The sequence below is a fragment of the Canis lupus genome, chromosome 18 (assembly GCF_011100685.1).
Source record: "Canis lupus familiaris isolate Mischka breed German Shepherd chromosome 18, alternate assembly UU_Cfam_GSD_1.0, whole genome shotgun sequence".
Classification (NCBI taxonomy): domain Eukaryota; kingdom Metazoa; phylum Chordata; class Mammalia; order Carnivora; family Canidae; genus Canis; species Canis lupus.
The window spans coordinates 33,601,340-33,622,109 of NC_049239.1; the positions used below are offsets into that span (position 1 = coordinate 33,601,340).

The 20,770-nt window shown below is 48.7% G+C and overlaps 1 protein-coding gene across 3 annotated transcripts in view; it reads right to left on the reverse strand.

The window, feature by feature from the left end:
* Positions 1-20,770, reverse strand: part of EHF (ETS homologous factor) — a 42,300-nt gene that overhangs the window by 12,697 nt on the left and 8,833 nt on the right. For 2 of the 3 annotated variants that reach the window (XM_038563043.1, XM_038563042.1), the window contains exons 2-4: positions 7,951-8,050; positions 3,899-4,144; positions 1,568-1,630 (exon numbers count right to left, since the gene is read on the reverse strand). In XM_038563043.1, the coding sequence (XP_038418971.1) occupies positions 1,568-1,630; positions 3,899-4,144; positions 7,951-8,047 (406 nt within the window). In that variant the 5' untranslated portion in view covers positions 8,048-8,050. Of the gene's footprint in view, positions 1-1,567; positions 1,631-3,898; positions 4,145-6,303; positions 6,451-7,950; positions 8,051-20,770 lie in introns of those variants that run through there. The other variant, XM_038563044.1, reaches the window with a different exon arrangement.

Below are 20,770 nucleotides of genomic sequence, written 5' to 3' on the forward strand. Positions count from 1 at the left end.
TTGTTGGGTCACCTTGTACACCTGTTGTTGTCTCTGAAAACAAACTGAACCGAAAAGGTTTGGGGAGGGGGGGTGTTGGCCCCTCTATGAGCCTCTTCTCCCCTCCTCCTAGGGTGGACCTTCTTCTCCACCCCTTGGCTCAGCTTTTCTGAACTGGCGGCACAAGAATGTCTGGATGGTCAAGGAGGAATTACCAGGTTATTTGGGCCCTCTCCAATACCAGCTGGCTCCTCCAGTGGGACTATCTGTCAGGTCCCGGGGGAGCTGGGGGTGGAGCACCACCTCTGGGCCAAGTCCTGTGTCTGCCTCTAGGGCAATCAGGCCCAGGAACACAGGCCATCCGGAGAACCCAACCCCTGGCCTCTGCAGGGGGAAGGGCAAGCCTAGGAAAACCTAATTAACATGCTTAACAGCGATTGCTTTTTCTTTAATAATGGTGACCAGCCCCTTATAAAAGAGTAAATAACTGCATGGGGCCAATTTCAGCCCCTAGCAACTCACAATCACCCCGGGTCAAATTCTGTCCTTGGTGGCTGGCACGCAACCCACAGGGAGGCCTGTGGCAAACTCAGCCATCCCACGTGGCTCACAATCTCACTGATGGGGATGTGGGGAGTGACCCTGGAACGGTCACGGCCAGGGGATTCTAGGGGCTTGCATAGTTCTCCCCAGCCCAAGAGGTCATAGTCCAAAGGTCAATATGCAAGGAGCCCTGATGGGTGAGAGGCCCTGAGGTACATTTCTCCCCCCCACCCCTGCAAGTCCAACAGCCCCATAGAAGGTCCCCAGGGAGAAAGATTTGGGACAGAGGAAGGAGGGGTGATTGGACTGGGGACAAAGAACAAAAAATAAATGTAAATACTATGAAACTGCAGACCCTGCTCAGAGCCCAGAAGAGTGTCATTTGCCTAAAAGTGCACTTGAGGCAGGGCATGGGTTCTACAGCTGCTTTTGGATGTCCCCCCTCCCCCCCCCCCCACCTCCAGCCCGCGGGAGCTAAGCAACTACAACAGCAAGTCTGTGGCTTCCTCCTTTTTGTGAAATGCACTCCCACCAAGGGGGGATGAAGGGAGGAGTCAGTGGACATTTCTCTTCTCCCCCCTTGCTTCTCCTAACTTGGCCCGGCCCAAGGCCAGGACTCCCTTGATGTGAGAAGGAGGCCCTCACTTGATGGGATGAGCACTGCGTGTTATTCTATATGTTGGCAAATTGAACACCAATAAAAAATAAATCTATAAAAAAAAAAGAGAGAGAGAGAGAGAAGGAGGCCCTCCTCGAAATCTGCATTTTCCCCAGTTCCTGGACCCGAGCCCAGGTGATGCCCCAACCAGCAGTGGGAAACACAGAAGCACGGAGAGCTTCAGTCTAGATTAGAAATACTTGGCAGTCACTGGTCCCCAAGGCCAGGAACAAGACTCATGGCGGGGTGGCCCATCGGAGGCAGCCAGGGAAGAGCATCCCTTGCCTTCTTGCCGGAGGCCTGCTCCCACACTCTGCTCACTCCCTCCCAGCTGCCCTCCCCCGGGCTTTGCTACCAAGTTGGCTCCCTTTGTCTGCTGCTACTCACCACTTTGTTCCGTCTTGACAATGACGTTGTGCGTGGACTGGAACAGGTCGCTGCTGCACTGGCCTGTAGGGGACAGATTGGGAAGGTCAGAGCCAGCCCACAAGGAGCCCCAAAAGCTTAAACAGGAAGACGGCTGGATTCTTGGAAGAGCTTCTGTGGGTTCCTGCCACTTGTCACCTCTGTGTGCCTATGTGAGAGGGCTTCCTTCTCCGCATCTCCACACGCGAGCCTGGAGCCCCTGGCCCAGAAAGTCAGTAGGTACAGGGCATCTACATCCGATGGAATTATCTGGCCTGGTAGTAGGGGAGCCATCCAGGATGGTGGAAATAGAGCTGAGGCCGTCAGAAGGCCAGTTTTCCCACTCGTAGCCACAAGGCACTTTGTCTTTCTGGGTCTCGGCTTCCTCACCTGTAAACTTAGGGGATTGAACTAGATAAAGTCAGATAAATGGCCCCTAAGGCGCTTTCCCCTACTAAGATATGATACAAGATGAAACGGAAATATGGAAGAAAGAACCCATTTTAACCAGCTTGATTCTTCTTTGATCTTAAATGTAATCAAACCATTTTGATTAGATCCAATCTATGAGCTATGTCTGGATAAATGAAGTAATTCCCCTCTTTTTTATGCCTCGCAACTCCTCTCTCAGCTGTATATATATATATATAATATATTTTATGTGTATAAAATACATATAAAAATGTAAAAACATATATACACACACATGTGGATGAGTTTAGTATGTTTTTTCCTCCCCAGACAGATTATAAATACATCAGGAGTAGAGGTCATACCTTTAACCTCTCTGACCTTCGGGTCTCTGATCTGTAAGATGGGTACAGTGTTTATTTTTTTTCATCAGGTCATTAAATGAATCAATTCACTTCGAGTGTCCAGTATAAATAAACACTCAGTGAATATAAGCTAATAGAATGTCCACAAAAAGGCAAACAGTGAAGCAAAGGAGAGAAATCTGCTCAGAGGCACCAACAGCATGTAGCAGGGCCAAAGAAGTGATGGAAGGTCAAAGACGGACAAAGGGGGCCACAGCCCCTTTGCTCTCGGCCTCCCAAGTCTCCCGGGCTCAGGCTTCAGTCAGGGTAAAGCTTTAGAGGAGTGGATCTAAGTGGAGGTAGGAAGGCCAACATATTTAAGTCTTCAAGCATAAGTCTGCGTCTCCTGAAGATTCCTGGGAGTTGTTTATAGAGCTTTGTTTGGGTCGCTCCTCATCAAAGAAAAGTGATCAACCACCCCTGTGAGGTGAATGGGAAGAAGGGAGTGCCCGGGAGCTGAATGAGGTCGTCCAACAAGGCCACCCCAGCTACCAGCTTCAGGGCCAGACCGTGGGTCCTCCTGGTGATGATGGAGCTGTCGGGGTCTGAAGCTGGTTCCTAGCCCTGGAACTCATGGTTCCCAAAGTTCCAGCTACCTGCCCCAACATAGGTTCTGCTAAGACAGACACGCCCGTTCTGACGTGGACAGGCCAGCTCACTACTCCTGTATAATACCACCGCCTTCCAAGGTGCCCTCAGTTCCCAGAAGAGCTCATTGCTTTTACCAGCATTGTCAGGAGAACCTTATGTCAGTGTCAGAGACGTTCTGCAGGATGGGCTGTCCGCCCTATTGCGTCTCACGTGCCAGGATGGACCATGTGCAAATAAACCATCACCGATGGGCAGCGTTTGAAGTGATAGCTTGCCTGTGTTCCAGGCGGGGCCTCAAGAGAGACACGTCTGGGGCTCTAGGGCACCTCTAATTCCAGGAATCCCTGCAGAAACATCCCATACATGTCCAGACCATTATTAGTTCTAACCCTTTCTCTCTCTCAATCTCTCTCTCTTTCTCTTTGTGTGTGTGTGTGTGTGTGTGTGTTGAACCTTTAAAGAACCTGTTGAGATATTGACAGCCTCCTCTTCCCCAAAACACACACAGACCTAACACTGCATCTTCTTACCACGTGTAGGTCCCATCTTAAGAACCTCGGTCTAGAAGTTTATAGAAAAGAATAAGCCCCCGTGAAAATCTTAACAAGCCAGTGGCTGGGGATCAGGCTATTAAAACCCATTTGCAGGGAGAGGGAGGAAAGGTTTTCTGAGAGCAAGTCTCCTGTCAAGACCCAGCTAGCCTCCATCTCCTTAAAAAATAACCCTAAGGAGAAATGAAATTACTTTGGGTTTCTGTGGGATTGGACACACCTGGACCCCTAGACTTGTGCCCGTCCTCTCGTCCCCCTTCTCCTTCCCTCCCTCGGGAACCAGTAATTTGGAGGTGAGACCATCCTCTGACGTCCCTGACAAGGAGCCTCCTCGAGGGGGAGGCCGAGATAGTCACCGTTCCACTTGAGGTGCTGCAGGTTGCTGTAGAGGAGCTGCCCTGCCGTCCCCGCCGCCCGGGTGAACTCCTGCAAACTCATGCTGCAGAGGTGCTCGCCGTTGACATCGAACTCCTGGAAAGGGATGCAGCTGGCATCCAGCTGGTTGGTGTCCAGGAGGTGCTGGAGCCACTCCCACACCTGGTACTTGGTCCAGTACTGAGGATGGATTTCATGCCACTGGCCTCCGAAGAACCCGCTGGAGACTGCAACATAGGAGGTGGTCCCGTGAGTGACCCATGGTTCTTCTGGAACATACCCTCAGACGTGGGCCGCCCTGCTGCTGCCAATGACAGCGGCTGGGAGTCAAGGTGCTGGTGGGAGCATGGGACAGGCTCTAGGGAGGAGGCTCTCAGAAACGGGGTCCTTCTCCCCAAACTTTAGCCTCCCTGCATCATGACGTCCTCCCTGGTACAGTACTTAGCCTCGGTGCTTCACGGGGACACAGGCCTGGAATGCTCTGAGATCATGAGCTCACCCCCTGCAAAGCACCGTGCAAGCTAATGCGTCGCTATAGTTTCAGCAACGTATTAGCCTGTTGTCCACACCGACACGGTTCCCTTCCTCTCTTTTCTCTCTCCCATTTTTAACTCTCTCTTACACACATGCACACACACACACACACACACACACATACATCATCTGAAATTCAGACCATTCTCAACAAAAAATGAGGCTTGAGAGTAAGATTCCTTTTCTCTGTGATGCCTTTGCTTCTCACCAGAGGGGCCTGGATTAGCCACCTGCTAACTGTGCGGCTCTAGCCCAGCCCCACAATGGTTATTCCAGCCACTGCGACGTCACTTCCCTACTCAGCTACCTTCAGGAGCTTCCCCTTTATTCACCAAAATTAGATGCAAAATGGCCAAGCTAAGCTTTGAGGCTCTTCAGTGACTATTCTTCAAGTGACCTACCAACTTCTGCCTTTTTCCTCCGGTGTTCTTTCAGCCTGGTTTGTATCCTGCCAATCACTCCCTGTTGAATACTTACCAGCCTGCAGACTCTGGCCTCCCCATAAAGCCATCACAGACCCCCACCCCTCCCCTGATGTCCCCGGAATCTCTAACGGTTGTGCTTAGTTATTTCTTCTAATGGCTTTTGTCGTGTTCTGCTTTTCTTTACACATCTCTAGGTTTTGTCTTACTCTCCTTTGTAAATTGTACACTCAAGGTCATGGACTCTATCTTAGTCATCTTTGCATCTCCTACAAAAACTACCTCAGAGACTATGCCGTCGTCGTTGCTCTCTCACTAGTTCTCTGTTGGAATTTATTGCTGAAGGAGAGATACTGTAGAAATCTAGAAGAGTTTGTGGTGCCCTCACAAGATGGTTGTATTAAATACCAGTGAAGCAATCGAGTTCATCCAAGCCAATAAATAGTGCTGGACTGGGTATGAGCTAAACTTGTACCTATGTGACTCTCCTGTGCTCACTTAAGAGAACATCACAAAGTCAGCCCAGAAGTCCTGGGAGGGGAGGGAGAAGAGAGAGCCATCCTCTGGGGACATGGTAACAGGGCTGAGACCTTCCAGTCCCCTTGAAAACAGAGGTCAAAGGGAAGTGCTTTCATCCAGGAAAGATGGGGGGCAAGGAATGAGGGGAAGACACTACTGTAGCTCACCAAGCTGAAGCGGAGGAAATCGAATTGAACAATGACATAGAGATACTCCCACAAACTGAATGATGGACCAACAGGGGAAAACATAGTACAAGAAAACTGTCCCTGAAAAAAAAAAAAAAAAAAAAAGAAAGAAAACTGTCCCTGAATCCTTTCTTCAAAGGCCTGCTAGATCAGTACTTCTCAAATTCTACTGCGATTGTCAATCACCAGGGAATGTTGTTCAAATGCAGATTCAAATTCCATACATCTGGGGTGAGGCCTGAGTTTCTGCATTCCTAACAAGCTTCTACATGACAGTGATGATGATGATGATAATGATGATGATGATGATGATGGTCCATGGATACAGGTTGAAGGGCCGGGAGCTAGAGAGCTCTAAAGTTCTGATTCCTATAACGGCCATTACCTACCTGGCCTCAACACCCCAGAGCAGCTGAAGGGGGAATGTTTCCAACCCAACCCCACTTGTAGCTCACCCCCTCTGAATCCACCCCCCTGCTTCCAGACCTCAGGAGCGCTAACATCAGGGGATGGAGGTCATTAGGCACAAAGATGGGTCACACCTACCAGTCTCAGTTTGTGCTTCATTCCTCACACAGCATGGCCAGACAAAAGCAGCCCTAAACCCTCTGCTTGGGCCCTGGAGGGAAAGCCAGTTGTGGTGGGAAACAGGGGCGAGGATTGGAACAATCTAGTCCCAAAATTTAATCACATAGAAATATTCCCAAATATACAAACACGCACCTTAGACAGATATTTCCATGTCCCTCTCATTTTTTGGTGTCTCACAAAAATAGCTGTTTAAGGATAGGATGTATTTTTGTGGCTCCCTGGGGCTTTGGTCTTTTTTTTCCAAAATAATTACACTGCTATGACAGTATAGCTCTGAGTCTGCAAATAAGAAATAATAACTCTCAATAACCCAACAACAAGCCTTTCTATTTTCTTTCCCAGCTTCACATGATCCAGAATAAAGGACAGCTCCTGATAATCGTATCCTGTTAGAGCTTGGGCAAACCAGAGGATTTCGTCTAAAGTTGACTGGAGGATTCTTTCCACCTGCCAAGGGGACTCCTCAGATTGCTGAAGTTTTAGGAGAAGATGTGAAAATCCTGTGAGTTCAGCTATTGTCTGTTAATCAACTGACCTCCCTCACCCCGTCAATCATGGCCAGGAGCTGGGCCTTCTTTGGGGCCTCTGTAAGTTAAGATGTGAAAGGGGCGCCCAGATTCTCCTTGCTGCTAAAACCCACTGCCCCAGTTTTCTCCAGAGCACGCAGGAGGAACACAGCCTTGATCTAGGGATACCAAAGGCTTTCCAGTCTCCAGGAACTTCCTACCCTATTTGGAATGTTCCTTTGAGGTCCTCACAAGGAAGCTGAGGCTTGCAACGGAAAATGTCACTGCCCAGAAGGGATGGCAGTTTTGTGGACAGGTGAGCAAGTAAGGGAAGGTCACCTGACCACACTTCCCAACCCTGTTTGACTGGGGTTCCCAATCGAAAGGGGGTGGAGCTGCACTTGCTCATTGGAAAATGCAACCCTTCCATTACCCTCCGGCCCCTGCTTTGCAGACTCTGCTTACCGACGGGCCATTTTCATTTCATTTCAGGGCCCTTTGCAAGCAGATTAGCTGCAAGTATGGGGCCAGAGAAGGCCAAGGGCTTCTTTGACCCACTGCCCTCTGATGCACAGCCGTCTGCCTGGACCTGACACCTTCACGGGGGAGTATGGGGCCTGATTTGTCAACATCTGGATTCCGTGTGCTTCTACAGTACACCCTGGGCTCCATCTCCAAACCCCGCCCCCCGTAAGCCCCAGCGGCAGGCCCTCCCTCTCTAATGGAGTGGCTCCAAATCAAAGCACCAAAGGGAGTCTTGGGGGCTCCTGACAAATCTCTCCCTTTTACAAAGAGAGGTCACTGGAAGATGAAACAGAAAGCATAAGCTGCTCTATCCCCATCTTCCTTAAGAAGGAAGCCAAGGAGCTAAGTTCCATGCGTCTGCACAGCACACATGTGCACACAAGCGCATGTGCACGCGCACTCACACAGACACACACCTTTCTCTGCCATCCTATCCTGATATACCAGCCAAATACTGTTAAGAGCATCAGCAGGTGGCCTTGCCTTTGGGCAGAACTTCCACCACCGTCTCTGCCAGGCTGCCTTGAGTATTGGGAGGAAAAAATGGAATATCTCGAACAGGCTTCTGTCTCGAGCCCCAAAGAACCCTTCGGGACCTCCAGCATGAAGCGTTGCCCATTTCCCCTCGTCCCCCCACCCCTGCTGAATAAAACCTGTATTTTTCAAACATCAAGTTGGAAAACCTAATTAAAGCGGGGGGGGGGGGAGCTCCAGGGGGAGTGACACTGACCCCTCTTGGTCCCCTTACCACTGCACGTGGAGTAGCCGTCTGTCCAGGCTGGCTGCTGGTGAAGGAGGTTGTTGCTGGGGTTGAGATTCATTACACCGCTTCCTTCCAGAATCATGATCTGTAAGGGGATCAAAGAGTTCGTTCAGTCAGCGCCTTCTGGACAAACGTCACTGGAGACCACAGATCATAAAGTTAGTTCGGGAAGAAGAAGAAGAAGGAAAAGAAAAAGAAGAAGAAAATAATAATAATTTGTCCTTCCATCCATCGCCTCCAAAGCATGTTACCACAGCCCTTTCAGTAAAAGCAAAACTCACTGGCAATTAAAAATTTCCAGTTTCAACTTTCATATGCATGAGGCAAGTTTTTACAGCCACCCATTCATAAATGAATAATCTCTGATCAGGAATGAAGCAGGAGGAAAATGCAATACCTGCTCACAGGGCGAGTCTGGCCAGCAGCCACGATTTTTTTTTCTTTTCTTTCTTTTTCTTTTCTTTTCTTTCTTTTTTTTTTTTTTTACAAAAGTGAAAATGCCAAAGAGATTTTGCATAAAGTGGAATTGTAATCAATAAAGATCCAGGCGGGAAGCGGCTGGCCGGGCCCCTGGGCAGGAGCTCGGATCTGAAGTCCGGTGTTGGCGGGGCGGGCATCAGCGGCCCTGCTCTCAGCCACTGCCAGGCTCCGCGTCCACAGCTCGGCTGGCAGGCCTGTGTCCCCAGCGCCCCTCCAGTATTTAGCTCCCTGATAACATCAGGAACCAGTCGGGATCCCTGATGAGACACTGCCCCTCTCTTTCCTTCCTGGTGAAAATTCTGATGAGCTTTCTCTGTCTGATCAGAGCCCTGGAGACTCCCATGGGAGTGGAAGCCCACCCGGGAGGGACTCCTTGTCTCAGTAAAAGGCACAGGGGAAGAAGAGCCTTTCTCACCAGGGACTGTTTGGATGTTTGTAAATGCATAAAAATGTTGCACTTTAGAAATATTGACCTCATCCTCCAGCGTTTATGTGTGCCCTACCCTGAAGCCAGACACCCTCCTCCTTTCCCACTCGAGCCCTACAAGTCTGTTCAATCATTCAAAAGAAGAGTGACCTGTTTCTAGAAGGTGACTGAGTGTTAACCCAGGGCCTGAAAAGATAACTTGCTCTTTCTACTTTTTAAGTACTTCTTTTTTATATATAAGATCCCATTTATTTATTCATGAGACACAGAGAGAAAGGCAGGGACACAGGCAGAGGGAGAAGCAGGCTTCCTGTAGGGAGCCCGATGTGGGACTCGATCCCAGGACCCCGGGATCACGGCCTGAGCTAAAGGCAGACCCTCAACAGCTGAGCCACCCAGGCGCCCTAACTTGCTCTTTCTAAAATGTTGGGGTGGGGAGAGGAGGGAGCCTTATAGCAGCAGCTCATGGCAATTTTTCTGCCTGTTTGGGGGAAATCTTGCATCCTTGGGTGTCACCAAGGTCCCCAGGCTTGAAACTGCTCAAGCAGAGTAGTTCCAGCCCTCCAAGGCCCTTCCTCTAACGCAGCTCCTACCTCTCTGGTTCTAGGTGGGGCTTCAGAGGCAAGAAGAGGTATAGAAATTCATTCCTGTATTGATTTATTCAACAAAGATGTACCAGCCCTACCATGCGCTGGGTACATGTTCCAAGGACCCGGGACAGAGCAGTGACTAGGAATCAAGTGAGGCCAAACAGGAACATTTGTGATGATTATTAACATTGTCATGGTTGTTTGGCAAATAATTAGGCCTGAATCCAGCCCAAGTAGAAGATGGAGAAGGGACCATAGGACCACAGCAGGCCACGAGCCGGGAAGAGCGCGGAGCTGGGTTCTGTGTAATGGCACCATGTACGTGAGCCTCAAAGCCAGGCTTGATTCCAAGCTCTACCCCTTACCAGCTAGTTAGTTAACTCAGACAAGTCATTAACCTGTGTCCTCATATGCAGAATGCAAATCACCACACCTACTGTGTGCGTTGGTTGGAGATGAAATGAGTCTCTACACCTGGAGCGCTCGGTGCAAAGTAAGGCACGGCTATATGGCAGGTGTTATGATGAGGAGAGTCACTCCCCCACCATCTGGTCACCCCAACCAGAAACAACCTTGGGCCTCAGTTTCCCCATACGAAAATTTAAAGAAGGTGACTACGCCGATTCTTAAATTCCCAACCAGAAACCTTTTTGCTTCTCACTCTCAGAGAAGGAAAACCAACCCAAGCCAAACCTTCCTCCTCTTTTTCCCACTGAGCTTTCTAAAACAGTCGCCTTCAGCTGAGAAATCCAATGGGGGACTCCAGGGCAAAAAAAAAAAAAAAACAAAAATAAAAAAAAACAAACCCTGCAGGTCCCCAGAGGGGTGGCTGGGGGAGGGAAGGGGCATGGCCCCGTCTCCTGTTTGCTCAAGGCTGGGCTTGTTCCTCGCCAGCATTTGCTCAACCACAAGCAGTAGAAAGGTTACTGTTTAACCCTGAAAGAGCTGAAGCTCAGGGCCCAGCCCAGCTGCACCGAGGAGGGAGGAGGGTGGAGGGATGGGGGCCCTTCAGCCTGGGGTTGGGGGGTGGGGAAGGCTTCCCTGAAATGCTTTCAGAATGATTTGCCTGCAGGGCTGTTTCCAAGTGGCCATTCAGTGGGAGCAAGACCTGCCCTGGGCCAACCACCCGCTACTCCTCAGCCAGTTGGCGGTTTCTGTTCCCCACTTCCCACAAATCTAGAAGGCAGGTGGATGTGAGGGCTAGGCGCCCTGGCTTTGGATTTGGGGAGAGGCGGGCTCAGATCCGAGGCCCCCCGCTTGTCGTGCATGACGTTGAGCAAATTCTAAGCCCAAAATTTTCTGATCCTCACTTTCCCCAGCTATAAAATGAGAACAACCCCAAACTCAAAGGGCTGAGGGAAGCAAATGAGGTCGTGCTTGTGGAAAGCTTGGCTTGTAACAACAAGGAATTCAATAAATGTCGCAGGACCACACAGGCCAGTTCTCTGTGACCCAACGCCCACAAGCCCCCTCCCTGGGGGCAGGTGTCTCTTCTCTCCGGGATCCCCTGAAGGCATCCAGAACGCTCTCAACCCCCCAGAGAAAGCCTTTAGGACCAGGAGGAGGCCACAGCGGGCCCCATCACTACCTGCCCCCTCCCCAGAGGCTGGCCAGTGCTCCCCAGCCCTGCTGGCACCCCCTTTGCTAGGGAAAGCAGCCAGCACAGCGAGGGGCCCTTTTTTACAGGGCACCGTAAATGGTTACTACTCATAAAAGAGTTTATGTGTCTTAACCCTTACTGAGTCAGAGTTCACTTGAGCTCACCCAGGCTTGTGAGAAAGAAGGTCAGCGTCTCCACCGTCTCCACCGCCGGTGCCCCAGAGGCGGGCCCAGGAGGCCCGGGGGGGCTAGTGTAGCTGCAAGGCCCTACTCCCTCCGAGGCCCAGTTCCTCAGGTGGAAAATGAGGACATTTGCCCCCCACCGACAGCCTCCCAAGAGTCTTGAGGACATCAAATGAGATAATAGATAATAAATGTGCCTTGAGAATTGTAAAAAAGCATTATTAGAAGCAACTCACCCACACTCCCATATACACTAATGTAGACTTTCTACGGCACAGAGTGATTACTTTATGGGGTTTAAAAAGCAATCCTTTTAATTACAAAGTTGGGGGATTTTTTTAATGCTCCCCTCAAGCTTCCCAGTTTACCCGCAGCATAGTTTTTATTGTTTGTTTAAGAAAAGGTATCGCGTAGATACAGGCAGAGACTTTGGAACCTTTGAGGTCTGGGTTAGAATCCAGACTCCCCGTCTATAAGCCATGTGACCTTGAGCATGATACCTTTCCAAATTCAGTTTTCTTTTTTTTTTTTTTTAAGATTTTTTTAATTTATTCATGAGAGACACACAGAGAGAGGCAGAGACACAGGCAGAGGGAGAAGCAGGCTCCATGCGGGGAGCCTGACGCAGGACTCGGTCCCAGGACTCCAGATCATGCCCTGAACCAAAGGCAGACGCTCAACCACTGAGCCACCCAGGCGTCCCTCAAGCTCAGTTTCTTCTCTGGCCTTAGAGGGGCATGAGGGGAGTGACGATGCCCTGCTTTGAAGGATGAATGATCTAATGGCCTTGAAGATGTGTAGTCCAGAGGGGCACACATGCCCTCAAATTAGAAATCAGTTTCTTCCCCTTTCTTTAAACACCGCTTCTAAAGGTGTTGTCCAACATGGTTAAGTTCTTCCAACTAAGAGCCTGAATAGGAATGATTCCACCTTTCAAGTCAAAAGCAAGCAAAAAAAAGAATCCCCCCCGCCCCCCCCCCCCCCCCCCCCCCCCCCCCCCGGTTCTCCTCAGCCACCCGTGTTGGGGGTGAGAAGCAGACTTTCTCAGCGTCTGCGTGACTGCCTTCCTGGGCTGGGAGGGCTCTGTGGCCGTCAGGTGCATTGCAGGATGTTAGCTGCATCCCTGGGCTCAGGCCACCATGTGCCAGACACATCCCCCTCCAGCCCCCTCCTCACCCCCCACATGTCCCCTGGGGCCAAATCACCCCCAGTTGAGAACACTGGTTAAAAGGGAGCCCGTGGAGGCCGCAGCCCAGGCTTTGATCATGCTGGCGTGGTGACCTTGGGCTGTCCGCTAGCTTTTCTGAGCTGTTGTGTCCTCTCCTGGGAAACAGGCATGGCCTTAGTACCTACCACAGAGGTTTGCTAGAGGATTTAAAAAAGATAAGGGGCGGGGATCCCTGGGTGGCGCAGCGGTTTGGCGCCTGCCTTTGGCCCAGGGCGCGATCCTGGAGACCCGGGATCGAGTCCCACATCGGGCTCCCGGTGCACGGAGCCTGCTTCTCCTCTGCCTATGTCTCTGCCTCTCTCTCTCTCTCTCTCTCTCTCTCTCTGTGACTATCATAAATAAATAAAAATTAAAAAAAAAAAAAAGATAAGGGGCTTTAAAGCCCCCAGTGCAGTGCTTGCTACAGAGAAAGAGTAATTGCCTTAGAAGTGGAGGCGAAGAAAATACATGGGGAATCCAGGCACCTTTGTCTAGTCCTAGGTGCTGCGTGTCCCGGGAACACAACATCAGTTGTGACTTGGGCTGTTACAAACTGCACACACAAACACACACACACACACACACACACACAATCTGTGCATTTTATTTCAAATCCAAAGTAAAATGCAATGTGCATTATCCAGAAGGTTTTTTTCACCTGCATTCTCTTATCCCTCCCTCCATGGGCAGCAACAGTCAGAGAGAATGGTATTTGACTGCACCCCCAGGGACTGAGCCGACTTCCTCATTCACCCAGGACATCACCCTGGATAGGTGATGCATAGCAGTTTCTTTCTTTCACTCTCTTTCTTTCTTTCTTTCTTTCCTGTTTTTTAAAGATTTTTTTTCAATAATCTCTACACCCAACACGGGGCTCAAACTCACAACCCCAAGACCAAGAATCGCATGCTCTTCCAACTGAGCCAGCCGGGCATCCCCTAGCCACTCGGTGGTTTCTAAGACTGACACTTCTGGAGATAGGAGTTGTTCTTTATTTGAAGAGGAGGAGCTGTGCGCGCTGCCCAGTAGACCGTACAGATGCATGCCTCATGCTAGGCTCCCAGTCAGGACCTATTTGACCTGAGGCACCAATTCCCCTACGAATGATGAGCCACTACAGTTTGGCCAATCTGCAATGCAGTTTTACAGAGACAGCACCTGCAAGGTGCTGGAGTGGCCACAGTCTGGATTCTGGGGGGCGAGACAGACCACTTTCTGCTCCCCATTTTGTTAATGGGAAGCTGATGGTAAAACACAAACCACCACAGTGCCCCAGTTCCTAAGGATTTAGACCATTTCTGCGCCACTCACACAGAGACAAGCCACTCTCCTTGTGGCCAGTCCTCCTCCAGACTTCCATCAAGGGCTAAGTTCCCATCTAGCTTGACCGCCATGCATAGGGTAGGGCAGGGGGCGGGGAAGGGGGGTAGCCAACGGGTTAACAGGGTGACGATGGAACACTTGGCCTAAAGTTTAAGAGTCTCACATTTTGGCGGCTGCTCAGAGACACACATGGGAGACGGTGGGGCCTAGCCACAGAGACTGAATCTCTCGTATATATTCAAGGTGTGAGGAGCACCAGACCTAGCTTCTCATTGCTCCACATCTCGAGAGTGGCTCTTAGGAGGAAGAGCTCATGCCTCAGATGCTAAGGGTTGAAATCTTGATTCTGAACCTTGGCAGGCTGTGTTGACCTCAGGAAAGCACTATTTTCTCTAAAGCCTCAGTTTCTCCGTCTGACAAAAAGTGGGGGGAAATAGAGCTAATGTGTGAGTAAAGTGAAGACGTTTGTAAAGTTCTCACGTATTAGCTCGGACACGGTGAGTGCCCCCCACATGTCAGCTCTAAAGTCTGTCCCCGAGTCTCTCTTTCAACTGTGTTCGTTGGCTTCAAGGACACTCTTGGGGTCAGGGTAGACCCTTCAGAGGCAGGACAGTATAATGCTTGGGAGCTCCGGGCTCTAGAATCAGGCAAACATGGTTCACATCCTGGCTTTGCCAATTTACAGATGGGGCAAGGTTGGACAAGTTATTCAGTTTCTCTGGGCCTTAATTTTCTCATTTATAAACTGGGGATGATATGAAAAGGGTTGTTGAAAGACAAAATGAGACGATGCCTGTAAAATCCTTGGAAAAGTGTTCCATACATAGTGAGTACTTGGTGAATATTAGCTGCTTTTTTTATCATTATCATTATTATTATTATTATTATTTATTGTGTTATTACTAGGATTTTATTGAATCTCTGAGGACAAAATTGACAGCCGAGTTCATTTCAAGCAAGGCCTGGAACTTCTACTATCTATACAACACTTTGCAATTCTGGCTTTGGCTGGCACAGTCACGTCCAGGCGGGACCGCCCGCCTCCCCACCTCCCATTCCGGGGCTGCTGTGTGGAGATGCTATGAGGCTGAGCTGTGAACCGCACCTCTTGGCCCCTGCTCACAGAAGCCGTCCTGTGCTCCTCAGGACACTGTGTCCACTCAGGGACTAAAAGCCATCCTTCCTCCCTGCAGATACACCATGCTTGGGGCTGCCAGGAGCAGTGGGAGGGCACAGCCCCACAGGCTCTGCATTCCTGCCTCAGCCTTGCACTTTTCACACGGTTTGCAGGTGCAAAGGGAAGCAGCACATCTGAAATGGGAGCTCCTGGAAGAGGGTGGCCAGAGAGAGTCTCTATCCTACGAAGTCCCTTTGCACAAGGAACGCCCAATTACTGCAACACTGGGATTTGAGCTTGCAGGGACAGAAAAGCAATGGGAAGGAGGCACCACTGTGACTCTGGCAGGGAGCTGACACCATGCACCATGCACCCCCAGAACCCAGAACGTTTGCCCAGGCTCAAGGCCCTCGACAAGACCAAGGATTCCTCAGTTGCCCTCTCTTCTTAATCATAAAGAGAAAAATCTGCCAGCATTGACAAACGCAACGCAGCTTGGCTCTGAGGGGAGGTATGTCTTCGGCTCTGTGGTGGTGCTGCCGAGACCTAGGACTGAACACCATAAAAACAAACAAACGAGCAGATAAATAATAACTATACTATATGGTAGCTAGGGCTTATTGAACACTTAAAGTGTGTGAGCTCTGGGCCGGTATCTTCAATGCGTTATCTCAGGCAATACGCACAATAGCTCTGTAAGGCATGATGTCATTTATCAGATGGCCTGTCTAAGGCTCAGAGAGGTCAGGTAACTTGTTCAACATCACACAGCTCAACAAGAATTGAATTCTTAGCTAGAAGAGAGCTAGCAACACACCCTGGGAACTGAGCCACTTTCTACAGAGAGGAGGGCGCTTTGCCAGAGAACAAAGTTGCCTTCAACCCATCCTCACCACCGTCCCCTTTCCATACACAGTCACATCTGGGGCCTTGCACCTTTCTCAGGCTTCTCCAAGATTATAAAACTCTCTGGTTCATTCCGTCACCCAGGGACCCCGATTGAGCCCCTCTTCCCTCTTTGTCAGATCAACCCGAAGCCATGCCTCTTGGCAGTATATCAGAGGGATCCTTTAGAACGAAAGAATAGAAAGCTGCCTTCATTTTGCCACTTCATAGTATGCTCAGGGAGGAATGTGTTAGTGGCTTAAAAGCTGAGCCATGATACTTCTTCAGCCATTAAAACAGACCTATGCATATATACATATATGCACACAAATACATGTGTACGGACATGTATGCCATACATACATACATATGTGATATAAATACTTTACCTAAGACTCAATAAAAGTATTTTTATTTTATATTTTGGACATAAACTGGCCCATAATTATTTTCTTCCTCTACATTAGAGCTCAGGACAGAAAGCTGGTTTTCGCTGTGAGGGTAAGAACACACCAGGAGCAAGAGAGCAAGGCTTGGCCTGAGTTTCCTGTCCCCAGCCCCAGAGGACTGAGAGTCAAAGTCACGGTCTGCCCTCATCCTAACAGCTTTATTCGGTCAACCACATCATCCCTGAACTGCCACAGAATTGGCTGCCTTGTGGGTATTTTTACTCCTCAAGCCAGAGGAGCAATTAGGCATTTTAAATAATTACTTCTGTGATGACAGTGATATCCAGACCATTCTCAGTCCTTAATCAAAGTTACCAGCAGGTGAATTCACAGCATTTGCCCTAAGGATATTGCAATAGCTTCCTGACTTCCTATTTCAATCTGACTGTCATTTCAAAAAAAAAAAAAAAAAAAAGTACTCCCAAAGAGGAGAAAAGAAAATCCATATAGATGTGAAATTTAACTGAATGTAAGGCGGGCAATAATTTGTGTTTTCCAAATGAATCAAAATGTGAATCAAGCTTGGGGAATGTATTTGATCCTCTCGGGATTACATCACAGGTAATTTCATACCCTCATAATGTGTTTTGAAATAGACATTTCATGTTCCCAGGGGCAACATCTGAAGTATTATTCCTGGGCTTTCAAGCGTTTTCATGAGTGATGATGCAGTGTTGGGAAGCCAAGTGTTGATCCATTATAGATACACTTTACTGACTGTAAGCCATTTGGAAATATACATATTATGCTGATCTTTATCATTCTTGGTGCCAGACCCAGACAAGATGCAGATACTGGCAGAGGACAGGCACCAAAGTTGATCAAAAGACTAGATTGCCTTACATGACCTCCAGGGCCCTTATCAGTCCCTTTCAGATGTGACAAACTAAGAATAGGACAAGCTTTGACTCTTAAAAGGTCATACAGCTATTTGAAACTCACCTACCAAAAATGCACATTCATCCATACATTGCTTTGCATATATTTTGTGGGTGCCAGGCCCTCTGAAGACCATCTCTAAAGACCATTGACACCTACAGATCTATGGACACCATGGATCTTTAAGAAATCTCTCTGACACTCACGTTGGATTGAAATTTAAAGAAAACTTTGTAGTAGAGTCAGGGTTAGGAGACATAAGTTTATTCAGACCTATGACAGAAAGCCTCAGAGATTTTATTCTTGTCCTCTTCCTTAGCATGGGTGTTGCCCTATTCCCCTATCCTCCTCTATGGTGACACCAGGAAGAGCCCCATTGTCCCTCTCCATTGACAGCTGAAGTAGGAACCTGGCTGCATCCCACAGGGCCATTCTGGACCTCTGTTTGGCAATACAGTGACAAATTCACCATTTTCCCCACATCAGTGTCTGTCTCCCTGCTAATCCCCTTTCTCTTTTCTAAAACCAAATAATCCTAAAATAGAGAGGAAGTGAATAGTGGAAGAAAAAGAGGCCTCACTTCCTATTACAACCATAGGGCTCTGTAGGTCTTTGGAAAGGCACCGGTGTGGAGGCTGGCACATAAGGGACTACTCCTAGGGTGCTTATTTTCCAACCAAGCTGAAGAAGCCATACAGGTGCTTCTCAAAGTTCAATCTATAGACTACCTGTATCATCATCATCACCTGGAGGGGTTAAACTTCAAGTTTTCTGGGGTCCCACCCCAAACCTGTGAACCAGAATCTTCATTTTAAAGAACCTCCCTTAACCAACCCTTAAGCACTCTCATGGTTGAGAGCTTTATCTACTTGCCTTCCCTTGGTTTTCAAACTAAGATAACTGACTCCAAGAGATATTAACTTTGAAGGAAACATCTATGAATGGAAATCCTTATAAAGTCAAAGACAACACATTCAATCCAGAGAACTCAAGCTCCAAACCGTCTGTGGAGACTGTCACCAAATTATTTATCAACTTGAAATAAAGCAGTTCCTACTGCTCAGTACCACCAAATTGTGAAATTCAACAATGCTCAACTGCTCACAAGTATGAGTCTCTGAATGCTGAACAAACAAATCTGGCCTCAGAACACAGCATTTGCCAAGGATTTTTACGACAATCCCTTCCATCCAGAGAATCTCGTGGCTGGCTGAGTCACCCCTTACCCAATCCCACCCCCATCTTAAGCCTTCAAAAGATGACTTAACCACCCCAGATTTTAAGCCACATACTCAAGAAAATTGATGTCTTAGCCTTCAGTGGAGAGAAATGGTCATCAAGAAGTGCTTGTCTTGCTAATATAAATATTTATTCATCCTCTCCAGTTAACATATATTTATTGAATGTGTACTAGAGCTGGGCACTCTGTTAGGTGCTGGGGACACAATGATGAACGCAACACAGATGCTGCCCTGCCCTGATGGACTATTCAGCAAAGACACAGCTTCCAAAACAACGATAGCTCTTTCCAGAGTCGTCTGAGCTCATTCCCCATCTCCTGTTGGGGATTTAGTGAAGCCAGTGCAGAGAGAGCCAGGCAGCCTGTTGGCCTTTGGAAATAACCAATCTTGGAAAGAACTGTGACTATGTTTGAAAGCAGGACCTATCCCCTTCTGCCCGGCAACCCCATGCTCTTGCCTTCACAGAAAACCCTTACTAAGACATCGAGTTGGCAGACAGGATAATGCCCCCGAGTTTCACAAAGCAACCTCAGCCAAAACCAATCTCCACTCAGGACAGAATAAAGTAGTAAGTTGTCTGGATGGTTGATTGTCTCTCCCTGAGACAATGGCGTGTTTATGTGTGGGAGGGTGAGGAGCAGGTTGTTAACATAAAACCCACCGTAAACAGAGCTGTTAATTCAGTTGCTGGCAGGGTCTTCTGTTATCTTCTGAATACCTCCCAGAGGGTATAAGCCCTACCTTTTCATTTGAGTTGGCAGCAGAGTTATTTTTTTGCACCTGTTGCTCTGCTCCAATAACAACGCAGTTAAGCATTGATTTGTTGGAAAATAAACAGAAAAAAGCAAAGAAAGGCATCTGCCCAAACAGCCTGAGCTGGTTTGACTGAGCATTCATGCCAATTTGTTTTTCCTATAAAAACCAAAGAAAAACCTGTGCTTTCAGTTTGGATGCTGCCTCCCCACTCCCTCTGAAGAAAAGGAGGTATCAAATAGACCGGCCAGAGCTGGCAGGGCCAAGAAGCCAGAAGACACTGTACTTTTCCATTGGCTGGCTGTGTGAGGGCACTGAGGGGTGTCCGAGATCTGCAGAATGACATGGCCAGCCTCCAGTCAGCCCAGGTTAAGATCATGAATCAGATTAACAGGAGCAGAGAAGGGGCTGCCAGGATACGGTCGAAACCCAAACCACACTCTTCCCAATGGTTGACTTCTGAAAGTCAACATGGCTCAGGGAGTAGGTGTGGTCTACAGGTAACCTAAAGCAGAGACTCAAGCGTGCCGAGTCTCAGTCCAGCCTCTCCCACAGGCTTCCTACGTCCAGCCCTGGGCAACAAGAAGAATTGGAAAACCTCTGGTTCCTGGACCAGTTTTTCCACAGGAAAAGTGAGGCTAGCCATACCTACCTCAAAGATGGGCTGTGTAGACTCACTCATGTCCTGCCAAGTGACTTGAGGTCCCACGTCCCAGGTAGAAAGGACCTGAGATGTTCAGGGTGTGATTTCTGCATTAATTCAAGCATCATTGCACTCCCTTTCTCATTAGTTTGTCGATATCACATGATGAGCTCAAGCCAGAAAGGGTCACAAAGAGCTAAACAAATCACTCAAATGCAGATCACAACAACACTAATTAAGCAATGGCATCATCACCCAGTCTTCAACACGCACAATCAGGGAAAGCCTCTCAATATCTCTTTTCAAGCCCTGAGAAGAAAGCATGGGACATGGGCAATGTGTAACGTTCCCCTAGATTACCACCTTCCCTTGGCTTTCTCTCAGCCATTGGGCTCTCAATTATCACCAAACCATTGGCTTGATGGGGGAGTCACGGCAGTCAGGGGAGGCCTCAGAAATGCTGCTTCTCAAGGAGCATTAAGAACAGGGTGTTCCGACAGGGGAGGGACATGGCTGGCTGAGCATTCCCCAGCATTCTTGTCATGAGCAGGGCAGGGAGTGGAGTGCCTCGGAACCAAACCGGGCAGCCAGAAAAATAAAAGATTTAACAACACCCTCAGTTGACTGAAAAATAAATAAGGCCAACTGTGCAGGAATGTGGGAAGGGTGGAGAGAGGTAAGAGGTGGGGATTGGAGCCAGGGAGGGATGGGATGGACTGCAACAATGGATTTGACCATTTTCGAGATTCAAGTTTCTTTCCAGGAAAAACCAAGACGCTCCAGCAAAGAAAGATCAATAGCCACTAAATGGAATCTCACAGACTAATTACAAAACAACAATCAAAACTATGACAGCAATGATAGTTTCTATTTATCGTACATTCCCATTGTGCTAGGAATTGAGCTAGGCTTTACATAAATGATCTCATTTAATCCTTGCCATAACCCCTGGATTGATACTAATATTATCCCTATTTTATAGGTGGGGAGGCACAAGAGGTTAAGCCACTGACCCAGGGGCACAGGACT